The 27,657-nt window shown below is 40.3% G+C and overlaps 1 protein-coding gene across 8 annotated transcripts in view; it reads left to right on the top strand.

Moving 5' to 3' along the window:
• Septin11 (septin 11) overlaps positions 1-27,657 on the top strand; it is a 100,334-nt gene that overhangs the window by 20,530 nt on the left and 52,147 nt on the right. For all 8 annotated transcript variants that reach the window (XR_012435754.1, XM_074041941.1, XM_074041938.1 and 5 more), the window contains exon 2: positions 23,462-23,576. Coding sequence is in view for 7 of the 8 variants with exons in the window: in XM_074041941.1 (XP_073898042.1) it covers positions 23,462-23,576 (115 nt within the window). In the remaining variant the exon portion in view is untranslated. The remainder of the gene's footprint in view (positions 1-23,461; positions 23,577-27,657) is intronic.

Below are 27,657 nucleotides of genomic sequence, written 5' to 3'. Positions count from 1 at the left end.
TTTATTTTTCCTTATAATTAAAATTATATGGATAGCAATGAGCCCTGAAGCTATTTCATATAGAAATTAATAGGCTGCTTTCAGTACCTTTATTTTCCTTGTTTAGTTACCTTCCAGAGAACTGCCAGTACGCTTGGTGAAAGTTCTAGAAATAATAGTGTGAGAAGGGCTTATTCATACATGGGTCTGGCTTTTGGAAGTGGAGACAATAGGATTCGTGGGGAGAATAAGTATTCACATTTTAAGTTTATATATGATATTTATATCTTATATAAACATAGTTAAATGTATGTTTCAATGTATACTAAAATGTATACTTCAATGTCTAGCAGAGTTGATACTGTTGATAGAGAAGAATATTTTAAATACTATTTATTGTAGAATTGTTTAATGTGGGTAAGACTACTAGGTGCTTTATATTTCATTTGAAATAGTAATAAGCCTATGGTATATGTGGATATTATCTCCATTTTAAAATTAAAGACAAAGAAGATTGGAAGTAACTTGCCCTGAAGTTACTCAACTGACAAGTGGCAGAGCTGGAGTTTTATGTCAGTGATGTGACAATGTTCCATTCTCCTTTATTTTTCATATTAATTACAGAGAGATGTTTTTCAAGTCATCTATCACTTCAGATATTAAGTTTGGATGCTAAATTTAAGAATAGCACATGGGCTTCTTGTAAAATGATCTTTGAATCTTGTCTGGATATAATGCAATAGTTAGGGATATGCCAGTACTTTCATGATTTTCTTACAAGGGTAGTGTTTGCTTGGGAAAGTGGAAAAAAGAAAGCGACTTTAAGATGAATACAACTTGGAGTTATATGCTACTTATTGTGAAAGACCAGAATGAGTCAAAAGAAGGTCCAGGTATGAGATGCCACATACAGGTGTGCCTCACTTTACAATGAGTTTATGTCTAGAAAAACCCTTTGTTAAAGCTGGAAATATCCTAAGTTTAAGCGCATTTAATACACCTCACCTACTGAATATGTACTGTTGGTGGCTTCCCTTTGTGATTGCGTGACTGGGAGCTGGGGCTTGTTGCCTCTGCTCAGCATCCCAGGACTATCTTACCTTATCACCAGCACATCACTGGCCTGAGATGAAAAAGTCCGACATTCAAAGCACATTGCTACTGAATACAGATCACTTTCGCACTGTGAGAAGGTTGAAAAAGCGTTAAGTTGAACCATTGTAAGGCCAGGACCATGTGTACTTGTCATAGGGCCTCTGCCCTAGCCACTCTGTGCATTCCTTAAAAAAAATAAAATGGACCTTTTAATGGAGATGTAAATTATTTTTCTCAAGTGATTTTTGAAGATGGCCAATGACTCCACAAGGTACAACAAGCTCTAAGTTGCTGTGATCCCCAACTACCATGATTTACAGACCTTGGACGTCTTTTCTTATGGTTACTGGGCATTATAGTTGTCTCTTTGTAAATAACCTCTTCACAGTTTTACCTTTTTTTCTTTTTCTTTTCCCTATTGGGAAAAGTCTACATTTTGTAGACTTTATTAAATGTATACATAACATCTCCTAGTCAGTCATGTATCTTTATTTTTGTGTTTGGTATCTTATTATTTTTGTTTTTGTTGTCTTATTAAGTGTGCCGTCCTTTCTCTTTGTACTTTTGGTGTCTTTTAGAAATCTAGTTCACTTTTCACTGAAGTTTGTTTAGTTATACTTAACTGTCTTGTCTTTTGCTCAGAGATTTAAAAGTATAAGAATATAGTGACTGCTAAGAAGTTAGTTCATTTGTCTATGAGATGTCCTGCACTAGTAGGAAACAACTCAAAGACATGACAATAAGGGAAGAGCCTGGTACCCAGTGAAAAGGAAGAGGCTCAAGAATTGAGCCTTTTTGGCCAGGTGTCAGTGGCTCACGCCTTTAATCCTAGCTACTCAGGAGGCAGAGAGCAGGATGATTGAGGTTTGAAGCCAGCCTGGGCAGATAGTTCTCGAGACCCCATTTCTAAAAAAAACCCATCACAAAACAGGGCTGGTGGAGTGCTGCAGTGGTAGAGCGCCATGAGGCCCTGAGTGCAAACCCCAGTGCTAAAAAAAAAATAATCTAGCCTTTTTGGAGGAGGCAGGCATTGAATGCTTTGCCTTGAAGAAGCTTTTACAGAGATAATTAACATGCAACTTATAATTAACTGTTGAAGGCAAGCAAGGGAGCCCTTGATCATTAAAGTTTGCTGTTTTGGGGCAGAGATCTCATGCTAATATTCCTTTGAATTGGTGTATTTCCTGGTTTACATATCAAAATGAAGTATTATCAAAATAAAACTTCACGTGCATTATCTTATGTAGTCAACAGTCTTCTAAGTAGGTATCATATTTTGCCATTTTTACAGATGAGAAATGCTCAAAAGACTGAAGAATTTGCCCCACATTCACAGCTGGCAAATAAATTTTTCTAGGATTTGAACACATTTTTTTTTTCCTGATCTCATAGCTGTCAAATTTGATTATTACATACTTAAAAAAATTAAAAAATACAGTTATCCCTTGATATCTGTGGAGGAAATACCAAAATCTGTAGGTGTACAAGTCCCTTGATAAAATGGTGTAGTATTTGCATATAACCTATGCACATCTTCATATACTTTAAATCGGGTCTAGATTACATTACCTAATACAGTGTAAATGCTATGTAAACAGTTATTACACCGTATTGTTTAGGGAGTAGCCAGAGGAGTCTGTACATGTTCAGTGTAGACACATTCTCTGCCCCCCCCCCCAAAATATTTGATCCACTGTTGGTTGAGTCCGAGGGTATGGAACCCCTGTCTGTGAAGATAGTGATGAGACCTTGAAGTCCATGGGCGTGCCTGTTCTGCTTTAAGTCATGCTCTATCTGCTGACATGCCTTGAGAGTTAATTACTCTTAGTGGAAGTGAGAAGTTCTTACAGGGGAGGGGTGAGGAAAGCCAAAGCCCTATCCCTCTTGGGGCCCTTGCTTTTCTATCCTGATTGCTCCCTGGTTCTTGAGCTGTGGCCTTGCTCTCCAGTGTTCTATAAACCCATCACTGTGGTGCAAGGGCACTCGATGTAGCTAGTCAGCACCGCATCCATGATACTCACACATGGTGGACCAGCTACACAGCATGCATGAGGGAAGTAGCTTGGTCCTGGGTGCTCAGGATGGCATCTCCTCAGTTCCCACCCCCATCCACACTTCCCTTCTCTGAACAATCCAGCATGTTTCCTCAGGACCATCTCAAATACAGCCTTCCACACTGGTGAATGATAATTTTTCTCTTGCTGTGTGATGCATATCTCACAAATAGGGTAGAAACTAAAATTTGTGTATGTGGAATTTTTTTTAGGTGAATCACTCATATAATTTCAGAGTGTTAATGTGAGTTAGAATCTAGGTTTGTTACTTATTTGCACTGAGACCTTGGGCAAATTTATTTATCTTTTTCTCTTAGTTTCTACATCTGTAAAATGAGGATATTCATATCTATCTTACAGCCTTGTGAAAATTTAAGTTTTAACGAATATGATACATGTAACCTGTTCCTGGCATGTGATAGCACCTTCTGAGTATTAGCTAGTTTTATAGATTCAAAGCAGCAAGCTGTTAGTTCAGAGTGGTGGTCCGTTACTAGCTCAATACACTTCATGGATATCTTTATACTTTCATTCTGGTACTTTGGTGAGTTGATACCTCTTTTACTTCATCTACAAAGGTCCAAACATCCTTGTGGTCTCTAGAGAAGTGCATTTAAGTTGCAGAGTACTGCTTCTGGCTTTGGGTCTCTCTTTTTTTAATTTCATGGTACTGGGGATTGAACTCAGGACCTCGCACTTACTAGGCAAGCATTCTGCCACTTGAGACATGCCCTGTCTTTTTTCACCAATGCCCTCGTGTCCCCTTAAGTATGCCTCAAGAATTGGTCCCCTGTCCCCTCTGGTATTGGCTTCATAAGGTCTGCCCCTAGCAACTGAAATCTGGATTATCACATCGTGGATGTCCTGTGTTGACTCTCCCTGTTTCCTCTTCCTGTTGTCCTCTGCCTTCTTCAAATTACCCCTCAGCTATGGTACTTACTGGGCTTTTTAAAACATTGTTGCGCTGCCAGGCCCTTTATTAGAAACTGGAGGTGAATTGAAGGTCCCTGAAAGTTTTTGTTGCTTGTGGTTTTACAGAGTGTTAGTGCTAGAGGGACTTTTATTTATTTAGGTGGTACTAGAGTTTGAACTCAGGGCCTCATACTTCATAGCCAGGTGGTCTACCACTTGAGCCAGATCCTAGTCTCCCCCCAACCTTTTTTTTTTAAATAGCGTCCACTATTTTCACAGTGAACCTAGTCCCTTTTTTGCTATAGTTATTTTGAGGCTTTGCAGTTTTGACTGGGGCTGATAAGCCTGGACTGTGCTCCTCCTTACCTCTGCCTCTTGAGTAGCTGAGATTACAGATGTGCACTACATTCCAGGCTTCAGGAAGGACTTCTAAAGAAGTCATTTCACTTAGTTCTTTTATATTACAGAGAAGGAAGCCAAGACCCAGGAGAGTAGATGGCCTGCTTAAAACCCACAGACCCAGAAATGGAGCCAACTCCCCTGACTTGCTTATACTGCAGTTCCAAGGACAGTGGAATGAAGGTGCTCTACATAGGCATTTTGGAGACAAATTCTGTACTGTTTTCCCAGTGCCCAGTGGAGAAAACCTACTGTCACTGATCTTTTGTTTAGGGCCCTGCTTATTTTCTCATTTATGGTGAAAAGAGTCTCCTTGGGGGCTGGCTGCAGATGGGATGGATCAAGTTTAACTTAGGTTCTCAATGCAGTTGAATATTTATGGTGACACACCCTTTGTAAAAAAAAAAAAATGAGTGCTTGTAAAAGTCTTATGAAACACAGCTTGAGTTACCATTGGTGCTGCTTGTGTCTGCACCTCCACTGGGACTAAAGAAGAAGACAGAACACTATTTGAACACTGTTCCATCCATAGTGTTTCCTTTGATAGTGTCAGTTTGGACCGTTTTGGTTAGTTAGGATACTTTATACTAAAACAAAGTACTTCCCCTAGGGAGTCCCATGGGTTCTTGTTGCAACTTATAATATATTTCTATCATTAAGTTTAAAAATATTTGCTTATTCATTTAGAGTAACAGGAATAAGTTTATTACATGTCAACATGAACAACATTGTTTTATGAAAAAATAGCTGTTTTTCAAACCAAAACCTTAGTGAGATGAGCTGCATTCGTGTTACAGTTTTTCATATCTCTTGGCTGTCTGACTTAATGGAAGCCACCTGGGTGTTCAGCTCTGCATTCCATGCTTTCTGATGCAGGATGTTGTTTTGGCTGAAGTACACAAAGAAGATGCAGCTGGGTACATGCTTGGAAAAGAAGGAACTCAGACACCCCTGAAGGGTTCTCCTCTGTACACATTGGAGAACCAGTCCTCTCTCCCGGTCTCTGTATTTCCATTCAGTCTCCTGTAGGGAGGAGCCCTGAATTTCCTGATAATGACTTAGAGAAGGAAGTTAGAACTTCTAGTGACTATACGCTGTTGGTGACATGTAAGGTGACACTATAAAGAAAAACAAAAACATGATTCAATGTAAATTCAGGACAGTGATTGCTTCTGGTCAGGGCCAAGGCTGCCATTACGTAGGGGACACTGGGACTTCACAGCTTTTGGTAATGTTGTGCTGGTGTTGGGTATGTAGTTGTTTGTTCTGTTTTCTTTACACCATAAAGATGTGTTATAAAGGGTTTATAAGTATATGAGTGTCTAGTCATTTAAAGAGAGCTCTGGGTTTTAGTACTCTGAGAATATGTTCTTTTCCTTTCAAAAATTTTGAACCTTTCTAGACTTCATTTTATAAAATGCCCGTTTTGCCATGTGAGTTACCCATCACAGTTATTTTTCACTTCTCATACTTACGCTACCATAAGGTCTGAGGCTTGTGGTTCCCTCACAGATGAATATGACTAGTTTTGGAGACTCTCAAGTTCAAACATGGGGCTAGAATCATGAGAGCTCTCTCGGGTGACAATGTCAGGTGTCAGTGTTCCGAGTCTTCTTTGTCACGTTGATCCTGGCTGGTTGTTTTGCTTTCTGCTCGATAATAGGCTGATTTTTTTTTTTTTTGTTTTTAAATCTCCAAACTGTACTAAAGTTGTGCTTTTTGGGAAGGGCACCTCCCTGTTTGACTTGCATTTGGATCCATGCCACTCTGTCTTATTGTCTCATTTTGTTTTGATGACTGAATAGCTCTAGTAAGATTTGTGGAAGCCTGATGTCTATGCTAATTTAGGCTTTGGTAGTTTTCCATCTTTTACCCATAGTGAGTGATAATAATTTAAGATACAGAGATTGTTTATTTACCCTTCCTCAATGACCCTCCCATCCGTATATGGATAATGAAACTGAGGGCCAGAGAAGAAGTAATCTATGCCATTTAAAACAGACTCTACCTGGGGGTGTAGCTTCATGGCAGAGTACTTGCCTCGCATGCCTCAGAACCTGGGTTCAATCCCCAGCACCACACATGCAGAGTAGTAATGATGATGATGAAGCCAACTCTAGTGAAATAGGATTGGAAAGCAGCTGTAGAGTGTAATGGTCAAAGTGTGTGCTTTGTGTGTGTGTGTGCTTGTCCACCTGCACAAATAATATGGAATAAGGACATAACCGAGTACAGTATTCTAAGAGTATACTTCTTTCTTTCTAGCAGTACTGGAGTTTGAACCTAGGGCCCAACACTTTTGAGACAGGCATTCTCCCAGCCCAACAAACTGTATTTGGTGGGAGAGAAACTTAGACCATAGGAAAATGCTCAGAGAAAGTGACTGCCAATTTTTATTGGAGAAGGAACATGATAGCAAACGATAAGGGATTTTAAGTTCATTAAATTTTTATTTTAGAATGCTTTACCACTTGTTGCATTTATGGAAATATTATCACCTAAGCAGATGACTACTGAATATGGTTTCCGAGGGCCTGAGCAAACTATTTGTAATTACCTCATTGATTGCTAGAAAATCAACACAATAAGTTTAAACATTTGTTTCAAATTACAGGTTGCAAAAAATTACATGTAAAGGAATGTGAATTTAATTAAAATGCCTTCACAAATGTGAATCTAAGTAAAATTTTTATTTATGTATTTATAGATGGTGTATGTATGTGTGTATTTAGTTAGTCAGTTGTTAATTTTGCAGTGCTGGGGATTGAACCCAGGGCCTTGAGCAAGCTAGGCAGGCGCTATGGCACTGAGCCTCATCTCTATCCCATACTGTATTTATTAAGTGAAACAGCCTAAGTACAGTTGTGCTAATGCTCAGCTCAGGACAGGCTTTCCAGTCATAAATGTTAGTTTCCCGAGTTAGTAAAAATATTACTAGTTTTTAAAAGTTTATTTTTAAACATAAGCTCATCAGCAAGCCCATATATGTATATATATATATATATATTTTTTTTTTTTTTTTTAGTCTAATCTTAAAATATCTGAGCCGTGACCATTTTTTCACACTCTAGACAGGGTAAGGGAATGAGTCTGGAGATGTCCTCTCCTCCCAGAAGGTTCATCGTTTTTTAGAATAATTAAGTTGATAAAATGGCTCACCAGTTCCTTGCACATATAGGTAGGGGTATAGAAAATATTTCTTCTCCAGCTCTTACTCCCAAGAGGTCTTTTTTGTCAGTAAATACAACCATATGTATGTTTGTTCCTCAGTGGGCCATAAGAAGCTAAGGAGGAAGCAATGGAAATTTCTGTGTGTTAGGCATGTGGTTTTAATCAGTCAGGACTGCTAACTACATCCCATCTGGGTTTGCTTCTTCTGGGTAAGCTTTAGTTGATTTTTCTCTGCTACTAGTTCTTTCAGGTTTGCTAGACAAAGGTGAGAAAGGATCCTGATCTCTTTGCTCTTAGATGAGTGAGAGACCAAGAGTGGTTGCGGTAGGCTGCTCAGCCTTGATCTATAAAAGTCAGACTTTCTGCTCCAGTTATGTGAGAAATACAAAAAATTCTAGCAGTTGTGGTAGGTGTCTTTTCTCATTGTTCTTCCTTTTCCTTCCTGCTGTCTCCACCTCCTCCGCTTAGGAGTTCCCACTTGGTGGCATAGGGCCTCAGAAGATAGTGTGATCTTTTTGGTGGGACTGTGGGGGTCCTGTGATGGCCAGCACTCACATAACACTGCTTTATAAAAGGTTGGCCAGAAGGTGCTTTTTTAGGCTTCTGGGCCTAACACATTAGACAAGCAGTCTGCTTGTCTCTGAATTTTCACCCTGCCATTACCGGCCTTGGCCTTGAGCCGCTGAGTCTTTTTAAGTTTCACTTCCTTCAACTATAAAATTTGAATAAAAATGGTACATATCTGAGAGGTGATTGTAGGAAGTAAACAAGAACCATGTAGAGTTCCCTGGATGCTGCCTGACAATGCCTATATAAAATAAGAGCTTTATTCATGGTAACTTCAACTTTAGCAGAACAGTTATCTCCTGAAGGCAAGCTTCCCTACAGTGTTGGGCCTCTTAACGACCATAGCTCCCTGTCTTCCACAGCTGGTTGGGGCCGAGGGTTGGGAAGCATACGGTTAGAGCACTGACATCTTTATGGTTTTTCTTTTCCAAGGGCCCTCTTCAACTTCACCTCCTCCATCACACATACCCAAGGCATTTCAGCCCAGACTGAATGCTTCTATGAGTTCTCTCTCTCCGTACTGCTACTCACTGGCATTTGTTAAGGGAGGTCAAAGACTGTGTCTTTGTAAACATTCACTCAGTCCTGGCTACATGTGACATTGTAGTTAAGTAAAGTTCAACATAAGATAAGACAGGGTTCCCATCCTTAAGAAACATTCTTCTGGGGGGGGGGTCTGACAGGTAAAAAACTAAATGTACTTCTAGATGCAAGATGTGATGAATGACCCAAATATAGTGGACATTTGTAAAATAGAACAAATGTGTCTAATTCAAGGAATCAGAGAAGGCTCAATGAAGAAGGTGACATTTTGCCTGCAATTTCAAGGATGTGTAGGATTTGACATTTGGGGTTGTACAAAGGTGAGTTTTTAAAAGATTCAAGCCTTCAGTTTAAAGTGTGACAGGTTTTAGAGCTGGAATCTGACAAAACTGGTTTGAACTCTAGCTCTGCCATTTAATTAAGTTTTAGTTTCCTCATCTGTAAAATGGAGCTAATAATATCTACTTCACAGGGTTATGGGGAGTTAGTGGGAAGATTTTTTTTTTTTTAAAGGGCTGGTTATAGTGCTTGGCAAGCAAGCACCATAACAGTTATTATTTTCCTGATGGTTGTGGTGGTGGGAGGGGGATGTGTTGAGAACATGAAGGATACACTGAGCATGGCAGTCTTGGTATCTTGTTCATTTTTGCTAGTCCATACTTAGCACTGTGCACTTTGCACAATGGGTAAAAAAATGAGAGGGCCCAGTCTCCCTCTTCCCTTCTCCATGAGTATTTCAGCCTTCATGAGGCAGGTCCTTTAGGGAGTTTGAACTGGTACTTAAGGATTTCCATCTACTTTCCTAGAATCAGGCTATGCTGTACTTTGTGGGGAAACTGAAGCTTCATCAGTTTCTCTGTTTAAATGCATCTGTTTTACTGTGATCCCCAGGTGTCGTGCATGTGACTTGTGGCTGTTGCACTGGCTCCTGAGTTACTACTAATATCTGGCCAAAGAGTGGGTAGGAAGTTGGACTGAGAAGCACCCTGGGGGATAGCTGCCAAGTCTTACTGCCTTACATTCGTGGTCGCAGTTGCCACATCGTGTATAACCCGCTCCTGGTAATAACTGACCCGTATGTGTACATTTGGTACATTTGTGGCAAAAGGGGTTTAACTTTGTGTAGCCATGATTACAGAAAGACATACGGTTTAACCTTCTCTATGTGGAGAGGGTTTTGAGGCTTGGATTTTTCTCAAATTCAGATGCCACACTAGTTCTTGTTTTTGCCAGTGTTAATTATTACTTATTTCCCCTTACCTGCCTTTCATTTTTGCTATGTGAATAGTAATTATTCTAATGAAGCACTTGGCTTTGGAAGAATTTAATGGCAGCTACTTGGATCAGTGCCTAAGACTTGCTAATTCTGGTCTTTCACTCTGGGTCTCAGTTTGTTCTTCCTATAGAATGTATGAATTACAGCAAGGATTTCTTGCCAAGCTATAATCTTTCAAGTTTTCATTTCAGTTTAGTGCTTCCCTGTAATCTTGCTATCAGAGACTGTCAGAAACATTCACATTCACATATTCCCTAACTCTTTAATCTATTAATCTAGAGCGTTGAGGTGGAACCGAACCCATCTCAGTGAGTCAGGGCTGCCAACTCAGCCTCTTAGCGCTTTGTGGTAACAACGTGCATGAAAATGGAACCTGTGCTTTTGGACATATTTGAGCATCTGTTTTTGAGAGCCAATGGAATTTTGGTAACAGATTGTCTGATGTAGAAAAGTTTTCCTGGTGTTCTGCTTGTTCCCCACTTGGTTATTCAGACACATCAACCTGATAATAATAATGAAAATGCCTCTTTAACAGACATTTTTTAGCAGACAATGGAGAGGGAGGAGGGGACTGTGGGAACATTCTTGTGAGCCAGCAGCTTGTGAAAAGAAGGTTTGTTTTGCATTAGCTGATCAGGGCAAGAAAGGCAGCATTTAAGATCATCCATCAATAGGACACTTTGAGAGAAGGGGAGAATTGTAATATAACCTCTTGGGTCTGCTTTCCTAAGTACATTGATATGCTTGAGAAAACCCCGACAACTAACTTTCTTTTATGGCAGTTAATCTCAGTAAGGAAGAAAGTTGTCTCTTTCCCTAGTGGGAGCATTTATTCTGTAGGTGTTAATTGTTCCTGTTTTTTTCCGAGGAGGATAACAGGGTAAGAAAGAAACAAGAAAGCTCTAGCTTGACTAGAATGGCAGAAATTGTAGCCATAACTAACGGAGTTAAGCTGTTAGGTTCTCTGCAAGATGTGCTTTTTTTTTTTGAAAAATGCTCTGAAGAAAGTTTGCATCAGACAGTATACTATTTGGATGGCTGCCCAGCCTAGTAATCTGGGTTAAAACCTTGGCTAGAGGGCAGTTGTATACTCCAGGTCCCTTGTTCTTCTGGTCTGGTGAGAAGAATGCCCGTAAGTGCATGGAGTGATAGGAAAGAGAAAAATCTTTCATGAAGCAACTACTCAGTTGCTTCTAGAGCTCTCCTGCACTCAGCACTTGAACATGCAGTGACAGATCCTGGGCACATAAATCTTTATTGCTTGCATGTGTCTTCATAATTAATGCTTTACTTAAAGGAACATTTCAGATTAGCTGAAATATGAGGCAATTTTAAAGTCTTATATCCCCTTTGTTATTCTTCAGTTTTTCCATTTCATTGCTTTGTGCCCGTTGGACCTCTCTTTTCCTTGTACATTCTTCTCTCCTCCAATTTCCATTCTTTTTCAGCAGCTTATCCAAATGTATTTCATTCCCTGCTCTGATCACATTTGACCTCCTTTAAGGAAGTCTTATTTTTGCCCCAGGCCAGTGTGAACCTTCCTCATCTAACCCCTAACCTTCCTTTGTTTTATGTTTCATCATGAAACATCTGAAGGCATCCTCTTATTTTATCTCAATGACTTATCTTCCTAATAAGACTTAAGTTCCTTAAGATTCTGTGCATTTCCTAGAACTCTTGTCACATACTCCATACCTATCTGTTTGCAAAGTATTTTTAATATTGGAAGACTTCCTCTAAAGGCAGAAGAACTCTAGCCAGTGAGTGGTTTTCTGCCCTTATCAAATTCAGTGTAAGAGGGAGGAAATGCTTTGGTAACTTGAGAAGTCCAGTTTACTTTGCTTTTTACTAATTTTGCTCCCCTCCCCCAACTTAGTTGTGTTATATTTTGAGTTGGAGAAATGCTAACATTCATTATCCTGTGCTATACAGGAGAAATTGGAAGTTTTAATTATGCAACTCTGGCAGAATCCTAAGATGGCCCCAAGATCCCAGCTGCTTGGCGTATGTTCCCCCAGAACTTGTGACTATCTTGGGATAACCACTCCCACAAGCAGACTAAGTTATGGCACAGTGTACTCTTAGAAATGGAGATTATCCTGGGTGGATTTGACCAGATTGGGTGGTCCCTGAAAAGACACTAGACTTCTTGATGTAGATTCCAAATGTGAGAGGGACACCGGGACTTTCCATTGCTGGCTTTGAAGATGGAGGCAGCTACGTATCTGGGAACGGTCAGTGACATTTTGAAGCTGAGCACAGTCCCTGGCAGCCAGCAAGGAGAAGAAAGCCCTTAGTCCTGCAGCTTCAAGGACTTGGATCTGTCACAAACCTGAATGAGCTTGTGTATAGACTTGACCCCGCAACTTTGGGTTCTCATCCATGTGGTCTACTGAACTGAAAACCTAGCCCTGCCAGTACCCAGACTCAGGACCTGTGAAACTTAGAGCTAATAGTGTGAATAACCTCTAGTGTATCCTGATAGTGTTTTTTCCAGAGCTGAGATAAAGACATAGTGAAACTTAGAAAAGCTTGAATTTGTGCCATAATTATTTAGTACTATTTTTGTAGAACAAGGTTAAATGTTCATTTTACATTTCCTTTTTTTTTTTTTTCTTTCTTTTCCGGTGGTATTTGGGTTTGAACTCAGGACCCCACACTTTCTAGGCAGGTACTCTCTCTACCACTTGAGCCATTCTACTAGCCCCCTTTATTTCCTAAAGAGCATATTTACCATGGATTTAGATATTTTAGGTATAGTCCCTCAATTTTCAAGTGCTAGAAGTATATTGTGACACTCAGGTGTTCTAGGTCAGCTTGACTTAGGAACCAAACATGTCTTGGAGAAAGTGACCAGTCAGGTTGTGATGAGGGATATAGCCTTGGTGCTTTCATGACTGCTTTAGAACTGGCTGGGGTTGTTTTTCTCTTCTCAGAGACAACCATTATGTCACCACTATAATTGAAAATCCCATGCCTTTTTAGAAAGGTACTTTTCAAAAAGGAAATGGCTAATTTACATCCAGTGATAGAAATGGTAACAGCGGAAGGAAGTGTCCCATCCATATTTCACTATTTGCTGATTAATGCATTTGGTCAATATAAATATCTGAACTAAGCTACATATTTCTCAACGGGAAGTGCTAAGGAATGGATGTGTGAGTATGAGGAGTAAAATGATGCGTTAAAAGGTGAGGGAAAACCTTCCACTGATTTAGGCATCTTAACTCTCTTTGACCTTTGCTCCATTAGATCCATTAGATCTGTTAGATCCTGTTTTGGAAAAAAGCTCATCTGAAAAATATAGACTATGGTCAAGTCAGGGCAGGAAGAACAAAAATGACCCAATGGCCAGGTGTTATGGTACACACCTGTAATCCTAGCACTTGGGATGCTGAGTCAGGAGTATGGTGAGTTCCAGGCCTGTCTGGAGTTACATAACAAGACCCTGTCTCAGGCTGGTAAAATGGCTCAAGTAATAGTGTGCCTGCTTAGCAAGTGTGAAGCCCTGGATTCTGTCCCCCACCCAAAAAAGACTGTCTCAAAACAGAAGGTGGGGGTATACTGACATTAAGACAATGGTGGTTTTCTGGTCCACAAGAGACTTGATACACTGTAAATGGAGTTGGGTAATTTGGGATCCCACTGGAAAGTCAGAGGATTTTGAAATGACTTGTGACCTCTATTAGCTTTCCTAGGGGCTTGTGTGCAAGAGACTTCTCACCACCTCCCTGACGGAGGGGTGTGGGAACAGCTGCAGCATCTGTCTCGAATAAGATTGTGTCTGTATAAATACTTCTTGCCTATTTGTCATACTGCTTCCCTCCTACCCTGTCTTCCTCTGAGTACTGTAAAATTTGCAGGCGTCCCTGGAATGCACACGTGGACTTTGTCATTCCCAAACATGGGCCTTTCTGCTGGTCAGCACAAATCAGTAGATTTGTGAGGTTCTTACAGGCCTTAGTCATTTGGATTCCAATTGAAAGACTGTGGTCTTTGGAAACTTAAGAAAAATGTCATTTTTGTTGTTAATTCTTGGCATCCAGTGAGATTGAACCTCTAGAGTTTAAACAAACTTTTTGAAAAACATTCCATCTGCAAATGCTCCCACATCGTATGAGTTTTGGATTGTAACACTTGGCTGTTATTTGCCATGGGACTGTTTTATTAATGACCCTTTCCTTCCCCTCTCCTGTAAGCAGAAGCTGGGGCTTGGTTCACTTTAGATACCCATTGCTGGGTCCTGCTTTTCAGCGGTATTTTTCCTACTTAGTATGTGAGAAATCTATTTTTGATGGAATGAAGGAGAGCTTCTAGTCAGAACAGCCAGATCTCAGGAAATGTGGACAGTTACTATTTTATCTGGAGGTAGGGTGGAAAGAAGCCAAAAGGAGTTGGAGACTCAGGTGGTAGAGAACTACAGCATCTGATGTTTTTGGGCCTCATGTATCAGGCTTCACTGGCACCAACTTGAATTCTTATCTGTGAAGCTGCCCATGTGTAGTGAGGAGAAGGCTGAGCCATGCCGGGGGCGATGGGTTCTCCTGAGGCTCTGTCTCTGTCCATCAGGCTCCGTATGTAAGGAAAACCAGCTGTACCTGCTGTGTTCTTATCCGAAAGATGAGGTTGGAGAACACAAGTTCTGTGAAATAAAACAGTGGACACTTGTGAAGTCTAGGGGTAACCAGTTTAGGAAAAAGAATGCTCAAATTACTGGATTTTTGTGTATAGAAATAGAAGCCAGCTGGTGGACTGCTGCAGTGATATCAGCAAGAAAGGAGGATAGGAAAGGTTTGACCACAAAAGGTGTGGTGGGTGGGCTGGGCCTAGAGGAGCAAAGCTAATCTGATATTGAGGACTTCTAGAAGTCATCACCATCCAACTCAGAGCAGAGGGGAGGGTCTAAGATGACTCAACGGTTGGCCTTTTCTTCTGTAAAAGAGTGGAGTCATAGAACTTTGCACAGATTTTATATGATGCATTCTAAAAGTTGTTATTCTAGAGGCCTTTCTGACACCTTGAAGTAGATGTTTGGCATGAAAAAACAGAAGGAAGGACAGACTTCAATTGAGAATGGAGGAAGAGGATGAGTTCCACGGAAATGTTGGGTTACTGATACCTGGGAGTGGAGAGTAAGCTATGGGTCATGACCAGGGAGCTGGGTAAGGTTGAGATCACCCAAGAAAATTGTGTAAAATGAGCTGAGGATAGAGAATTATGTTGGTTAATTCTTTTGAGTAAAACTGAGTTAAGTGACTTATGCTAGGTCATACAGCTACATGATGACAAAGGTGCCCTTGTGGAACTTTGCTTATCAGGCACCTTCCACTGTTCTGAATGGCTTTTCTGCTGGCTCTTGTCACTTTCAATGTGACTTGGCTCTACTCTTAGGGTAATTAAATACTCGTATTTTATCCTATCTCCCACCTGTTAGCGGAAGTAAAAATTGCAGGCTTAACTCTTTAAAATAGGCATTTATAGTATTTACTATTGTTAACATTCCCCGATTTTTAAAATCTTTTATTTTTTATTAGAAAAGCAGAAGGGATTTTTTTCTTTCATAGTAATTCAAATTTATAGAAACATAATCAGAAAGTAAAATTTCTCTATAATCCTACCAACCCCAAAGTAAACCTCCACGCTGATTCTTTTTGTAAGGATCTGGAAAAGCACAGTAATATGTTACTTCACCGGAAGTCTTGGAGAAATGGCACTTGGGATTGGAGCAGTTTCTCAGTTAATCTTTTCTGGTTAGTTGGTGGTGTTTTGCAAGGTTTGACATTACCAGCTGATCTACCTGGCTTTGGGACCATGGGCTGGCCCCTAGTTATCCCTTCTCCAATCCCAGCATCTAGCTGGCCTGCACTGGGAGGTTATTCTTTCCTTACATTAACATATGGTTTTCCTCCCTGTTGCCATCTTCTCTCTGGCTCTCTGTTCTGCTTGTGTGAGATCCTTTCCTTGGGGTTTTCTTGGCTCCAGCCTTGGGATTTCATGGTATAGATGACAAGCAGAGTAGCAGATGTCCAAATCATCCTTAAAGAATGTGACCCTCATTGGTAATGAGATGTTTTTGACATTTTATATTATGGAAGTCACCCCAGCAATGCCTAGCCTTGCAAGTATCCTGATGCATGCTTCATCGTTGTGGTTTTGGTCAATCCTTTGCATTCCAGCATTCTCTCTTTTGCATGGGATCTAAGGGCATTTCTCATCTTCCTACCAAGATTCTTTTCTTTGAAGCAGAATATGAAACCAATTCAGTGCTGCCTAGATTGCAGTCAGATAACAGTATGTATTTACAAAAGTGGTCAGTCGGGGCACTTGGGTAAAACTTACTTTTCAGAGAGAATGGGAGGCCAGAATGTCTCTAAGTATTAGGAAAGCACCTGTGGTTAATTAAGGATGCCAGATGAGAATCAACATGCTCCTTTCTTTGCCTCAGTGGTATCTGTACTGAAGCAGGCCCTCGAAGTCATCGCCGCCCAAGATGAAGAAAGGATAAACACCTCATCTCTTCTTCACATGGGCATCTTTATGGGATGCAAAGGGAGACAGAACAAAGGGAGTATGCTTTATACCTCTCTTCTTTCCTTCTGCGTCCGATGGTTCCATCTCAGCTCCCTTTAAAATTGGACTTCTGTCCTTGTAAGACTTGAGTGTTCATCATTTCTACCTCCTCCCATCAGGCATTACTCTGCGTTTTCATTTGAATACATAAGACCTGCACATTGTCTACATAGAAGCTATCTAGTAAATCAGTACCCATCAATTCCTGGACTGATTCGTATTTTTATATCCCATAGGCTAGTGAATTCACTTAAGACTGAGTAATCACTTGAGTTGTTAGGTTGCATAGCATCCTGTGTTTTGGATAGTTTGGTCTTAGGCAGTTGTGCTTATTTGATTAACCTGGGATGCCATAAGTTAGAGATACTTTGTGTATCCTTACAATTTAGCACAGTATGTAGCACATACTGCTACTCAATAATATATTGTACATGAGTGGCTATTTGACTGACATCTGTTGGCTCCACTAGACTAATACACTCCACAAGTTAGGAAGGCTTTGTCTGTTCATCAGTACCACCACTACGCCCTTAGCATTTAGCACAGCATCTAGCACACATTGGTGCTCAGTAAATAGTTGTTGAATGAATTAAAGCATGAATAAAGATTTACTTTTCTTGAAAACAGATGACTGACTTACACAGAAGAGTTAATTCTTAGACTTAATTTTTTGAGGCTATAAATCCACTTAAAATTGCTCTTAGCCAGACAGTTGTAAAGAATGGATATGTAACTTCCTACCTTCCTTCCTTCCTTCCTCCCTGCCTCTCTCCCTCCTTTTCTTTCTTTTCCTTCTCTTCCCTCCTCCCTTCCTTTTTTTTCTTTTTGTGCTGGGGATCAAATCCAGGCTAGGCAAGCCTGGATCAAATCATGTACTAGGCAAGCACTGTACCACTAAACTACAACCCCATCCCTATAACTTAAAAAAAAAATTCATAATTAGTATAGTAAAACAAGCAGAACTGGAATGTTCAGGTGGAAAACATAGAGGTACATATAGATTTGCATTAAGTTTGGAGTTTCCCAGAATAGCTGCTAGAAATTCCATGCATTTAAAAATTCTGCTGTCTTAATCTGGAAAAAGGAAGTATGCAACCAGGAAAATTTACTCTTGTGTTGGCTTTCTTTAAGCACAACGACAAGTTTGGATTTATGCATCTCTGATTTCCAGATTGAAACCTTAGAACTGGCATTAGAACTAGACTTTGCTTAGAGGGTCATTTGGTTAAATCACCTTACTTTATAGATGAGGAAACATAAGCCCCTGGGTTATGTGAATCAGTATAATTTATTACCCATAACTTAACCTGGGGCTAATGTAATCATTACTTATAAAAAAAAATCTCTGGCTCTCTAACTGAATGCATAAAAGAAGTTATTTTAAAATTATATATATGATTTAAATTTAAAAGGGGAAACTTTTTTGGTGGCATTATAATTTGAACCCAGGGCCTCATGCTTGCTTAGCAGGTGCTCTTTCCACTTGAGCCAATCCACCAGCCCCAAAGGGGGAAACTTTTCTAAACTTAAATTGTAATTTCTGACTTTAAAGGTAAAAATCAAATCTTATCTTGCTTGGAATCTGAACATAACTTTAATTTGTTTTAATTAAACAGTTAAAACATCACCATAGTAATGTGCTGTCTCAGAGGTTATAGGCTACCTAATCCCATCTAATACTGAAGTATTAGAGTTTTAAAAGTAAAGTAAGGGGGTGTTACCTTGTTTATGGTGAATAGAATCCATCTGGGCATATTAAACTTGTTAATTTCAAGATTCTGGGCTGGACTAAAATAGAAGCAAAAGTGAGGATGGGAACCCAGAATTGTCTCCAGCCTTGGAGGATATCGATGCTGTTAAATTGCTGATTCTGCAAGCAGGAATGTGATTTTTTTTTTTCTTCCAGTTTTGTAAATGAGTTTCCTATTCAAAGGTGGATTTTCTTCATGGTAAATTCTTCATTCCTTCCTCTTTCTTTTTGTTCACTCAGTTTTTCCCTTTGTGATGTTAATTTCTTGTTTATTGTAAGAGCTTTTCAATCAGCAACTCCTCCTGGAGTGCCTAGCAGCAATAACAGAACTCATTTCAGATTTTCAAGTTATGGTTGTCTCTTCCTCTCATCTAATTTGGAAAAAGGAAACCCAAGTTTCCTGAAGACCTATTAAATGCAACCCTGCCAAATACTCCATTTTTTTTGGTTGCAGAACAAAGGAAAAAGCAAGTAGGAGACAAAGCTGTGATTCAAACCCATTCTGTCAGACTCCAGGCTTTCTGCTGTCCTGTCCTGGTTAAAGCAAGACTGGGAATTGTGGAACATACTTTACAGCAGGACTCGGAATGTAGGCGTTGGCTAACATTCTTATATAATTTGTTATAATTATCTCAGTAATGAAGTCAGTTGAGCACCCTTTGAAAAACTTGTCAGTTATAAACTTTAGAGTGTATGTTCATAGTAAAGTGACCCTTTGGGCATAGATAACTTTTAGCTAGAAGACTTCCCAAGCCACACCTTTGTTTCACTGATAGATTTGGGGAGCTCAGCCTTCCTAAAAGGTGCCCCTGCATTTCTATAGCCAAAAGATACCTTTCCCCTGTGTCTTCCTATAGATAAGGTCATGGTATTTATGAGTTTTATCCCCAGCAGAATTACATTTAGTATGTCCTGTCTCTTCTGCTACATTGTAAAACTTAAGGGTGGGAACAATGTTTATCAATTAGTAACAAAAATAACCTTTTAGCTCCCTTAGTGCTTTTGGTAGCATATTTGACTGAACACAAACAATTACATCCAATGTAAAAACTGGCCATTTTCTACCATTGAGTTTAGTCTTCACTTTTTTTTAATATGGAAGGGCTATCGAAATTATCTAATAACAAATCTCACCAGATAGATTAGCAAACAAAGCCAAACCAATTAAAGTCTTACAGTACTTACTTAGTGGCTTCCTGTTGGCACTGTTGCGTTAAAAATGGTTACAACTGAGCTTTGTATTACAGGCTTGGTGTGCCATAAGCTGCAAAAATCAAAGTCTGGTGTCAGCATTGCCAGGACCAGTGGAAATATCCTTGGATTATCAATTCTAATTCTAATTTTCAACTTCCACCCTTTATGTTTGCCAAAGAATTACAGTTTTAGAGAATATTTAGTTCTATTTTAACATTGGATTTTTAAAAATAACAGTCAGTGTCCTAGGCTACCTGGCAACTTAGATCTCTGTGGATAGTGGTGACTAAGACTCTGAACGTTGACTGCCTGCATTCAGATTTCAGCTGCTCAGCCTCATTAGCTGTATGACTTAGCAAGTTACTAAACTTTAGTGCCTCAATTCTCTCATTTGTAAGTGAGGTTGGGTAATAATAATAACTACCTGCTATATTTGTTAAGTGAAATAAATTAGTTCATTTTTGTTTAGGGCATTTTTTGGAACATTGGAAATGATCAGTAGATGCTAGCTGTCAATGATTGATAACCACAGAATACCAAGTAATTTAAGCCACCCGTGTCTAATCAGAATATTCCTTTCATTGCCAAGGAGAGTGTTCACTGAAATTTTCCCAGAGATTTCATAATAAAGATAATTTTGGAGGTAAACGTTCTGTGGGATCTGGAAGGTTTGGAAGGTCGGTATTGGATATGGGGCCCTTCCAGTAAAGGGAACTAGTATGACTCTCTATTCTGTGATGGGAAATAGTGTGAATCTTTGTTCTCCAATGGAAAGAGAGACATCCTGGACACAGGAAGTAATTCCCTTTAACTTCAGTGTCAAGTAGGAATGGAGAACTTGGGTTGAGCCCTTGGAGGCCCTGAGGTAGCAGGCCAAGGAATTTGCACTGTTTGCTGTGACTGCTGAAGTGCTTTGGTTGCAAGACAGGAGGATTGGAGAGGGCTGAGATCAAGGCAGGGAGGCCAGTTGGAGGCTGTTAGTGAGGAAGGAGGTGTGATGGTGGGGCAGGGGAGATGGTCTTAAGCAGAGGTAAGCACTGCTAGCTGAAGCAGGGAACTCTGAAGAAGGGTGAATTTGGCCTAGAATGATGCATTCAGTTTTGTCACTATCAACTCGAGCTACAGATAGGACAACCCAAGAGAGCTGCCTCCCCTCAAATTCCATTGTAGAACTCAGGCAGAGTTTAATATTGGAGGTAAAGCTCAGGAGTCATTTCCAGATGTGTGATAGTGTTAGCAATGTGGCAAGATGTCCAGTTCTTTGAGACTGGGCCTATCGACTCAAGAGGCCCCACATTCTTTGGATAATAATGCTAGGGCAAATGCCACAAAATGCTGTTGTAGGAATTCAGTTCAGCTGCTGAGCTGTGCTGTGCTGTGCTGTGCATGAGTCACCAGGTAAGTGGCTCAGAGCCACTCCTTCATTTCCTCCAGTGCTTCCGGTTTTTAAGCCTGCTCATGTACCAAAGGAAGAATTTCCTATTTCCTTTGCCCACGACACATTGATGAGCAGTGACTCTTCTTTAATACTGGGCAGACAACTGGGCTCAAATTACAGAAGTTAAAAGCTGTATTACCAAATATACATGTTTTATGACAAAGTTGGAAGACAATCTCTAGAGACATAACTTCAAATTTCAAAAATTTCAAGACCAAAATGTTTTATAACCCTTCATTTTGTGTGTGGTTTTCAATGGGTATAAAAATACTCCGTGGGTGTGTGGGTGGTTTCTCGTGTTTCGGAAAATGGTGAGGATATGAGATGCTGAGCTTTGGGTTCTGGGATGAGAGCTATAATTACTAACTGATTCTTTCCTAGGATTGGGTCATGGGTGGATATCTGGTATCTAGAAACCCAACAAGCTAAAAACCACTGCAATAACCCACACTCAGGCCCTGGAAACTAAAGGAAGTACTGTGATACAGAGTAGAGGGGATTAAGACTTGAGACCTGGTCCTGCCTTGCCTAGTCTCCTTTCATGCTGCTCCCTGACTGTGCAGGTCTGATGCTGCAAAAGCGAAGGCTGACACCATGGCTTCTCTAGCCTGATCAGCCACCGCGCAGCTGCGATGGAAACAGTTCTAAATATAACCCAGGACTCACTTCAAATCCTCCTCCCCCAAGTCTTAGCGGATGTGGTAAACACCCTAAAAATACCTGCTGCCTGAACTTTTGAGGTATCTGAGGAGGAAGGGACAGGTTAGGATTGGGACCACAGGAAGTCCGCAGTGTTGGGAAGCTTGTCCACCCACCAGGACTGACTTCCACTAGGTGGGCTCCTGAAGCTGTTTGGGGGCTATTGACCATGCCATCCTGTTGAAGGATAAGTGCCTGCTCTTGAGTCATATTCACTGTTGGCAGGTTTCAAGGAAACTATTCATAGACTAGACATCTGTTCTCTGTCCCATTGACCTCAAACCTACAGCTGCCACTATGGTATGCAGGCAGTTGGGTTAGTTTTAGTGGTACAGAATCAGAATTTTAGAGGTGGCACGGGCCTTAGACAATCTATTCATAAATAAATCCATTAAAATTACATTTATGGAGTCCCATTTCTGTTCCTACAGTAAGCATTAAAATTTGAAAATGGAGTCTCCGTTTTTTATTATTAAATCATTCTTATAATTAGACAATATAAAAATAAGAGGATAAGGAAAGCCAGTCTTGTAAAATCAGTAGTGATCCTGTGCTAAGTGTTTTCTTTTTTATTTAAAAAAAAAGGAACTCTAAAGCTCGTTTCCTCACCTAAACTCCAGTATTTTGAATATGAAATTAATTGGCACCACAGCCAGAGCACCAGGAATTTTGTCTTCTAGGAGAAGGCATTCAATGTCTAGTTTCTGAAATTGCAAACTAAAACCAGTCTATTATAATTGAAGGACCAAGGGGAGCTCTGTTTCCCAGGAGAGAAAGGTTTCATAGATGATCTCTTAACACCTGGGATCAAGATGGGGTCCAAGTTGTGGAAGCAGACAGCACTATCACGTAACACAGCCTAAGTCACCGATACAACGTACTAACTTCCCTACCCTAGTCTCTGTGGTCCAGTCTGAGGAGACGCTGTGCGTGCAGAGCCTGTGCTAGGAGCTGTGTAGAGGAGAGCAGAGAAGTCTCACTGAGCCTGTGTAGTAAATGCAGGAGATGGAACCAGTTTGCATGCTGAGAAGTTGTACATATGTTGCATTATGATGGTTACAACATTGCCTTGATTGTAAGGATATGTTTTCTCCACTGTGAGCTTTCAAAGCTCCTTTATGCAGCTGGAAGAGTGTTTGCTTGTTTAACTTTGTGTCAAAAATAAATGAAAACTTTTTCTTGAATGGTAGAAGCTATCAAAATAAGTGTGAGTGGATTCTTTTTTTTTTTTTTTTTTTTTTTTTACAGTATTGGGGCTTGAACTCAGGGCCTTTACCTTGAGCCACTCCACCAGCCCTTTTTGTGATGGGTTTTTTCGAGATAGGGTCTCATGAACTATATGTCCAGGCTGGCTTCAAACCATGATCCTCCTGAACTGCCTCCTGAGTAGCTAGGATTACAGGCATGAACCACCGGGGCCCAGCTGGATTTTTTTTTAAAACTAGGGTTCGAACTCAGGGCTTTGTGCTTTTCTAGGTAGGACCCTACCATTTGAGACACTCCTCCAGCATGAGTGGAGTTTTTGTTATTGTTTTTGTGTTGTTTTGTTTTAAGTGTAGATTCATGCATATCTGGCTAGTATACTTATAAAATGGAGCACCCTGCTGGGAGGGGAGAGACTGATTTTGTGGAAAGAACATGGCTTTGGAGTTGGTAGTGCCCTTCCTTGTGAAGAAGTAAAGGAAGGTGTGGATACCAGTGGGTCTATTTTCTGTGCATGTTAAAAGGAGAAGGGAGGAGGTAACATCTGCAGCGTGTGATGGGTAGGTAGCAAAGTTTATGACCTCTCAAATGTTTCTTCTCTGACATTCCAGAATGAAGAGCTTCGAAACTTGTCCCTTTCTGGCCATGTTGGATTTGACAGTCTTCCCGACCAGCTGGTCAACAAGTCCACTTCTCAAGGATTCTGTTTCAACATCTTGTGTGTGGGTAAGTGATTCATTACCTGCTGCCTAGCAAGACATCTGACCCTTAGAGTTGGCAGGTGAGGGTCAGAAGTATGTGTTTCAGGGAAATAAGTAGAATGATGTTTTCACTCTTTTCAGTAAAGTGTGGTAATCATACTTACTCTACATATGTCATACATTGTAAAGAATGAGAGTTGTATAGGGGTAAATGCTTTGTAAGTCCTGTGCTGTTATTCAAATTATGACTTTTATTTCTGTCACCAAGTCAGGCAACTAGGCAGTTGAATACTGTTATTAAAGCATTTATTCATTGGGAAGAAGGACTTGGTCCCTAACTAGACTATAGGAAGTTGAAAGAAGGAACTGAGATAGATGCCTTAGTACAAACACTCAAAAGCTTTTTAAGAATTTGTTTCTAGGGTCTCTGTCTATAGGGCAATAGTAATCTCTACTGAAGTCTTTAAAGATCTATTACCTACAGTACTTTAATAAGCTAACCATGTTTAAAACTTTTGCTCTTAGGGCAGAAGACAGCCTAAAATTCTATTTTATATCAGAAATAAATTAACCTCCCTTAAACTGGGATTTAAAATTGTCCTGACAGACAAATGGAAAATCTGAAAAGATCTTATTGACTTACACCCCAGGATTCTTTTTCATACCCCTTAAGTGTTGCACTTCAGCTTAGGCCTCTGGCCCTGGTATTTTTCTTCCTCTTTCTAGCCATATGCTTTTTAAATTGAGAAGAAGATAGGAAAAAAAAAAAAAAAGAAGAAAATCGAAAGAAAACTCTCCTGTTAGTTTGAAGAAGAAATGTCTCTGGGACAGGTAAAGGCAGTTCCTTTATACCTCCCTATTACACTGGCAAATGACCAGGCTGAGCAGCAGTGAGATGGCTGGTTTGGGCTGTGTTATATTGATGCCACAGTCCTCTTTGAATATCCTTCAAGAGATTCTTTTGAGACAGACCAAAGCAATTCTGTATGTGGCCAAGTGGACCATCTTGCTCTGCACTTGACAGCGTGTGTTAGACTTCTTCTCTTGTCCAAGCAAGATGAAGTGAGTTTAGCAAGGGTGTGCGTTCAGTGTGAGAAGCACCGTTGGCTTGTTGGTTATAGTAGTTGGGGGAGAGGATGTTTTCCTTTCTCAAGAACTTCATCAGAAATCTATTGCAAGTAGTCTGTGTGCTGGTCATAGGAAAGCCTGTAATGTAGAAAGTCACGGTTGGCTGGCACACTGGACCGGCTTGCTCTCTGGCACTATGTCCTAAGCACTGGATAGAAGAATGACTACACAGCAGCCAACTCTCAGCTCTTTCCCTTTCCTCCCATGAAAGCCTTTTAAAATTCAGCAGGGGACCTCCTGAGGCACAGCTAGTTGTACAGAGTGGCCTAAATAAGTTAGCTGTTTTTCGGTTCAGGCTTTTAACAGAGCAGGGCAAGTCTTCATTAGCATAGCAGTTTGTTGGCAATTAGTTGGTTTTCTATTGAAAATTGTGCTAAATTGTAATCTTAGGGTAGTTATTCTGGCTTCTCTTCTAAGCATCTCCAGCCCTGTCTCGAAAATTGGCTTCACAACTATATCTGGGAGTTATGTCCTGGTTCCTGGACAGTGGTGGAAAGCCTTCCAGTGGGATTGGACTTGCTAGAAGTGTTGGCCCTCACTGGGTATGTGGTATGCAGTGCCTCAGTGGCTGACCCCACCCCCAGCATACACTGAAAAGGAAATATATTGAACAACTGCTTCAGAGTGGGGGTCAGAGCATGCTGTCAGGTCTGTACCTGGTTCTCCATCCTGCCTGCTTCTGCCAGGCCTCACATTTGGACCTTTTCCTCCCAGCAGCTTCCAGCAATTACCAGTTTAGCAATCCCAAGGGAAGGAATAGTCATTGCTGACATGTCATAGGAGTCCTGTGACTAACCAGGACTGGGTCACATGCCCACTCTGGCTGGGAGATGGGATCAGTCCACTCCAAAACACAAGGGACTCCCTATTGGAAGGAAGCCATTATTAGAAAGAAGGTTGAGCATGAAACCAACACACACTGGACAGATGCAAACACTCTCATGGTTGCAATGGTGCTTTTTTGTTTTGTTTCTACACAAATGAGATCATGCTATTTTTATTCTTCTGACTTTCTTTCTTTCTTCCTTTCTTTCCACCACCCTTCTCTTCTCCTCACCTCTTCTCCCTCCTCTCTTTCTTCCATTTTTCTTTAACTCCATGATAAATTCTGGATGTCCTTCCATGCCAGTATATTCAACTCTGGGTTTCTATAACCCTTTGGAGCCTGCTATGGTTTGAATATGGCGCCCAAGAGTTCATGTGTTGGGGACTTGGTCATCTGTTTGGTGGTATTGAGAGGTTTATGGGATCTTTAAAAGTTGTGCCTGAGATCTTTGGGGAAATTGCTTTTAGAAGGGGTTAAGTTCTCATTGTCCTCCCAGCTCTGTTCTTTTGCAAGGGCTGTTACAAAAAAACAAACCTGGCCATTCCCCAGCTTCTTTGGCTTCCTGTCTGTCCATGTGAGCTCTCCCGCCTGCAGGTGCTCCCACCTTTGCTATGCCATCCACCACGAGATTCTCAGCAGAGGAGAGCTAGTGTTGGCACCATGACCTTGAACCTCCAGAACAGTGAACTAAGTAAATCTCTTTTTTTTGTAAAGTCACTCAACCTCAAGCCTTCCATTATAATAACAGATTAATGAATTAATACAGAGCCCTTTGGTTAGAGGCAGTTCTTTGGGAGGTAGGAGTGTCTGTATTAACTGATCTTCAGAGGATAGGACACATCAAAGCCTTTTACCACACACATTTTGTAGCAAAATATCTGTATTAGAAAAAACTCCCACTGTCAATCAATGATTTTTAAAGCAAAAGTCTACAAAAAAGTGGTCTAACCAGTCAAAGTATTTGGACAGCTACATAGAGGAGTAGGTGTCTATTTAACATGAGTGTCCATGTAATTTCTTTCCTGCTTGTCATCCTGTTGTCTATTTGTATTATTTACACTGTGTGTATATGTGTGATGTTTATAGCTTTATTTTATTTTCCTATGATGAATATGAAAGAGGACTGAGGGTAAAAAAAAGTTAAAATTCGGTAGAATCATAATTTTGTTTTGTAGCAGTCATTTATAGGCTGGAAGCAGAGGAAATACAGGCAAAGACTGACCCTGGCATGAATTTAGTCTGGTTTCAGAGGCTCTGAATTAAATGTCTGCTGTTAGAACCCGTCTCTGTTGGGTCCTCTGAATAAATGTAATGGAGCGAGAGAGGGAGAATAGTTTTTACTAGCCCTAGAAGAGACTTCTGATGCTAAGTTGAATAGCACATTACAAAACATTCAGTCACTCCCCAAGCTGCACTTTAGTGTAAGTAAAGCCTCTTATGTTTTACCCAGGCTAGATTAGAGCTAAGTTAGTATTCAGCCTCTTTTACTAATTTTATCATCCATCTATCTATCTATCTATCTATCTACTTATTTTCTTTGTGGTGCTAGTTGTTGAACCCAGGGCGCAAATGACAAGTTCTCTACCACTTGAGCCACGTCCCCAGCCCTCTTAACAATTTTAAGTTTATGTATTTTTCACTCATTTTTCAAAATGATGCTATCTATCTAAGAAGCGTCGTCAGCATTGATCCAGCTGTGTGCCAGGTCTCTGTGAACATACAAAGATGAATAACATACTGCAACATCCCTGCTTTCGAAGAGGAACCAGTTCAACAAGAGAGTCAAAGTAAATTAGTAATACATTTTGAAAATGATTTTTTAAAAACAATTCAAGCTTAATTGTTTTGAGTGGATGAGAGGAAAGAAATAGACAACAGACAAGTTGAAAAGGTCATTTTCATTACGGCTGTAGTGTCAACATAAATTGTGAGGTTTATAATCATATCTTAAACATTTTGGCCCTATCTTTTTCTAGGAAAGGCTATGAAGAGGCTTATAGGAAAAAATGAGTGAAGGTGAAATTGACCGCAGAAAATAAACCAAGGGTAGCATCAGAGGTCAAAGCCTGCCGATAGGCTTGTATAGCAATTAATTTATGAGGTAATATACTTGCCAACAGTATTTATTTGGTACATACTATGTGTCACATAC

This window comes from Castor canadensis, chromosome 9 (genome assembly GCF_047511655.1).
Source record: "Castor canadensis chromosome 9, mCasCan1.hap1v2, whole genome shotgun sequence".
In the NCBI taxonomy this organism is placed as follows: domain Eukaryota; kingdom Metazoa; phylum Chordata; class Mammalia; order Rodentia; family Castoridae; genus Castor; species Castor canadensis.
Note: the sequence above shows the minus strand (reverse complement) of the source record. Positions and strands in the feature narration are given on the sequence as shown.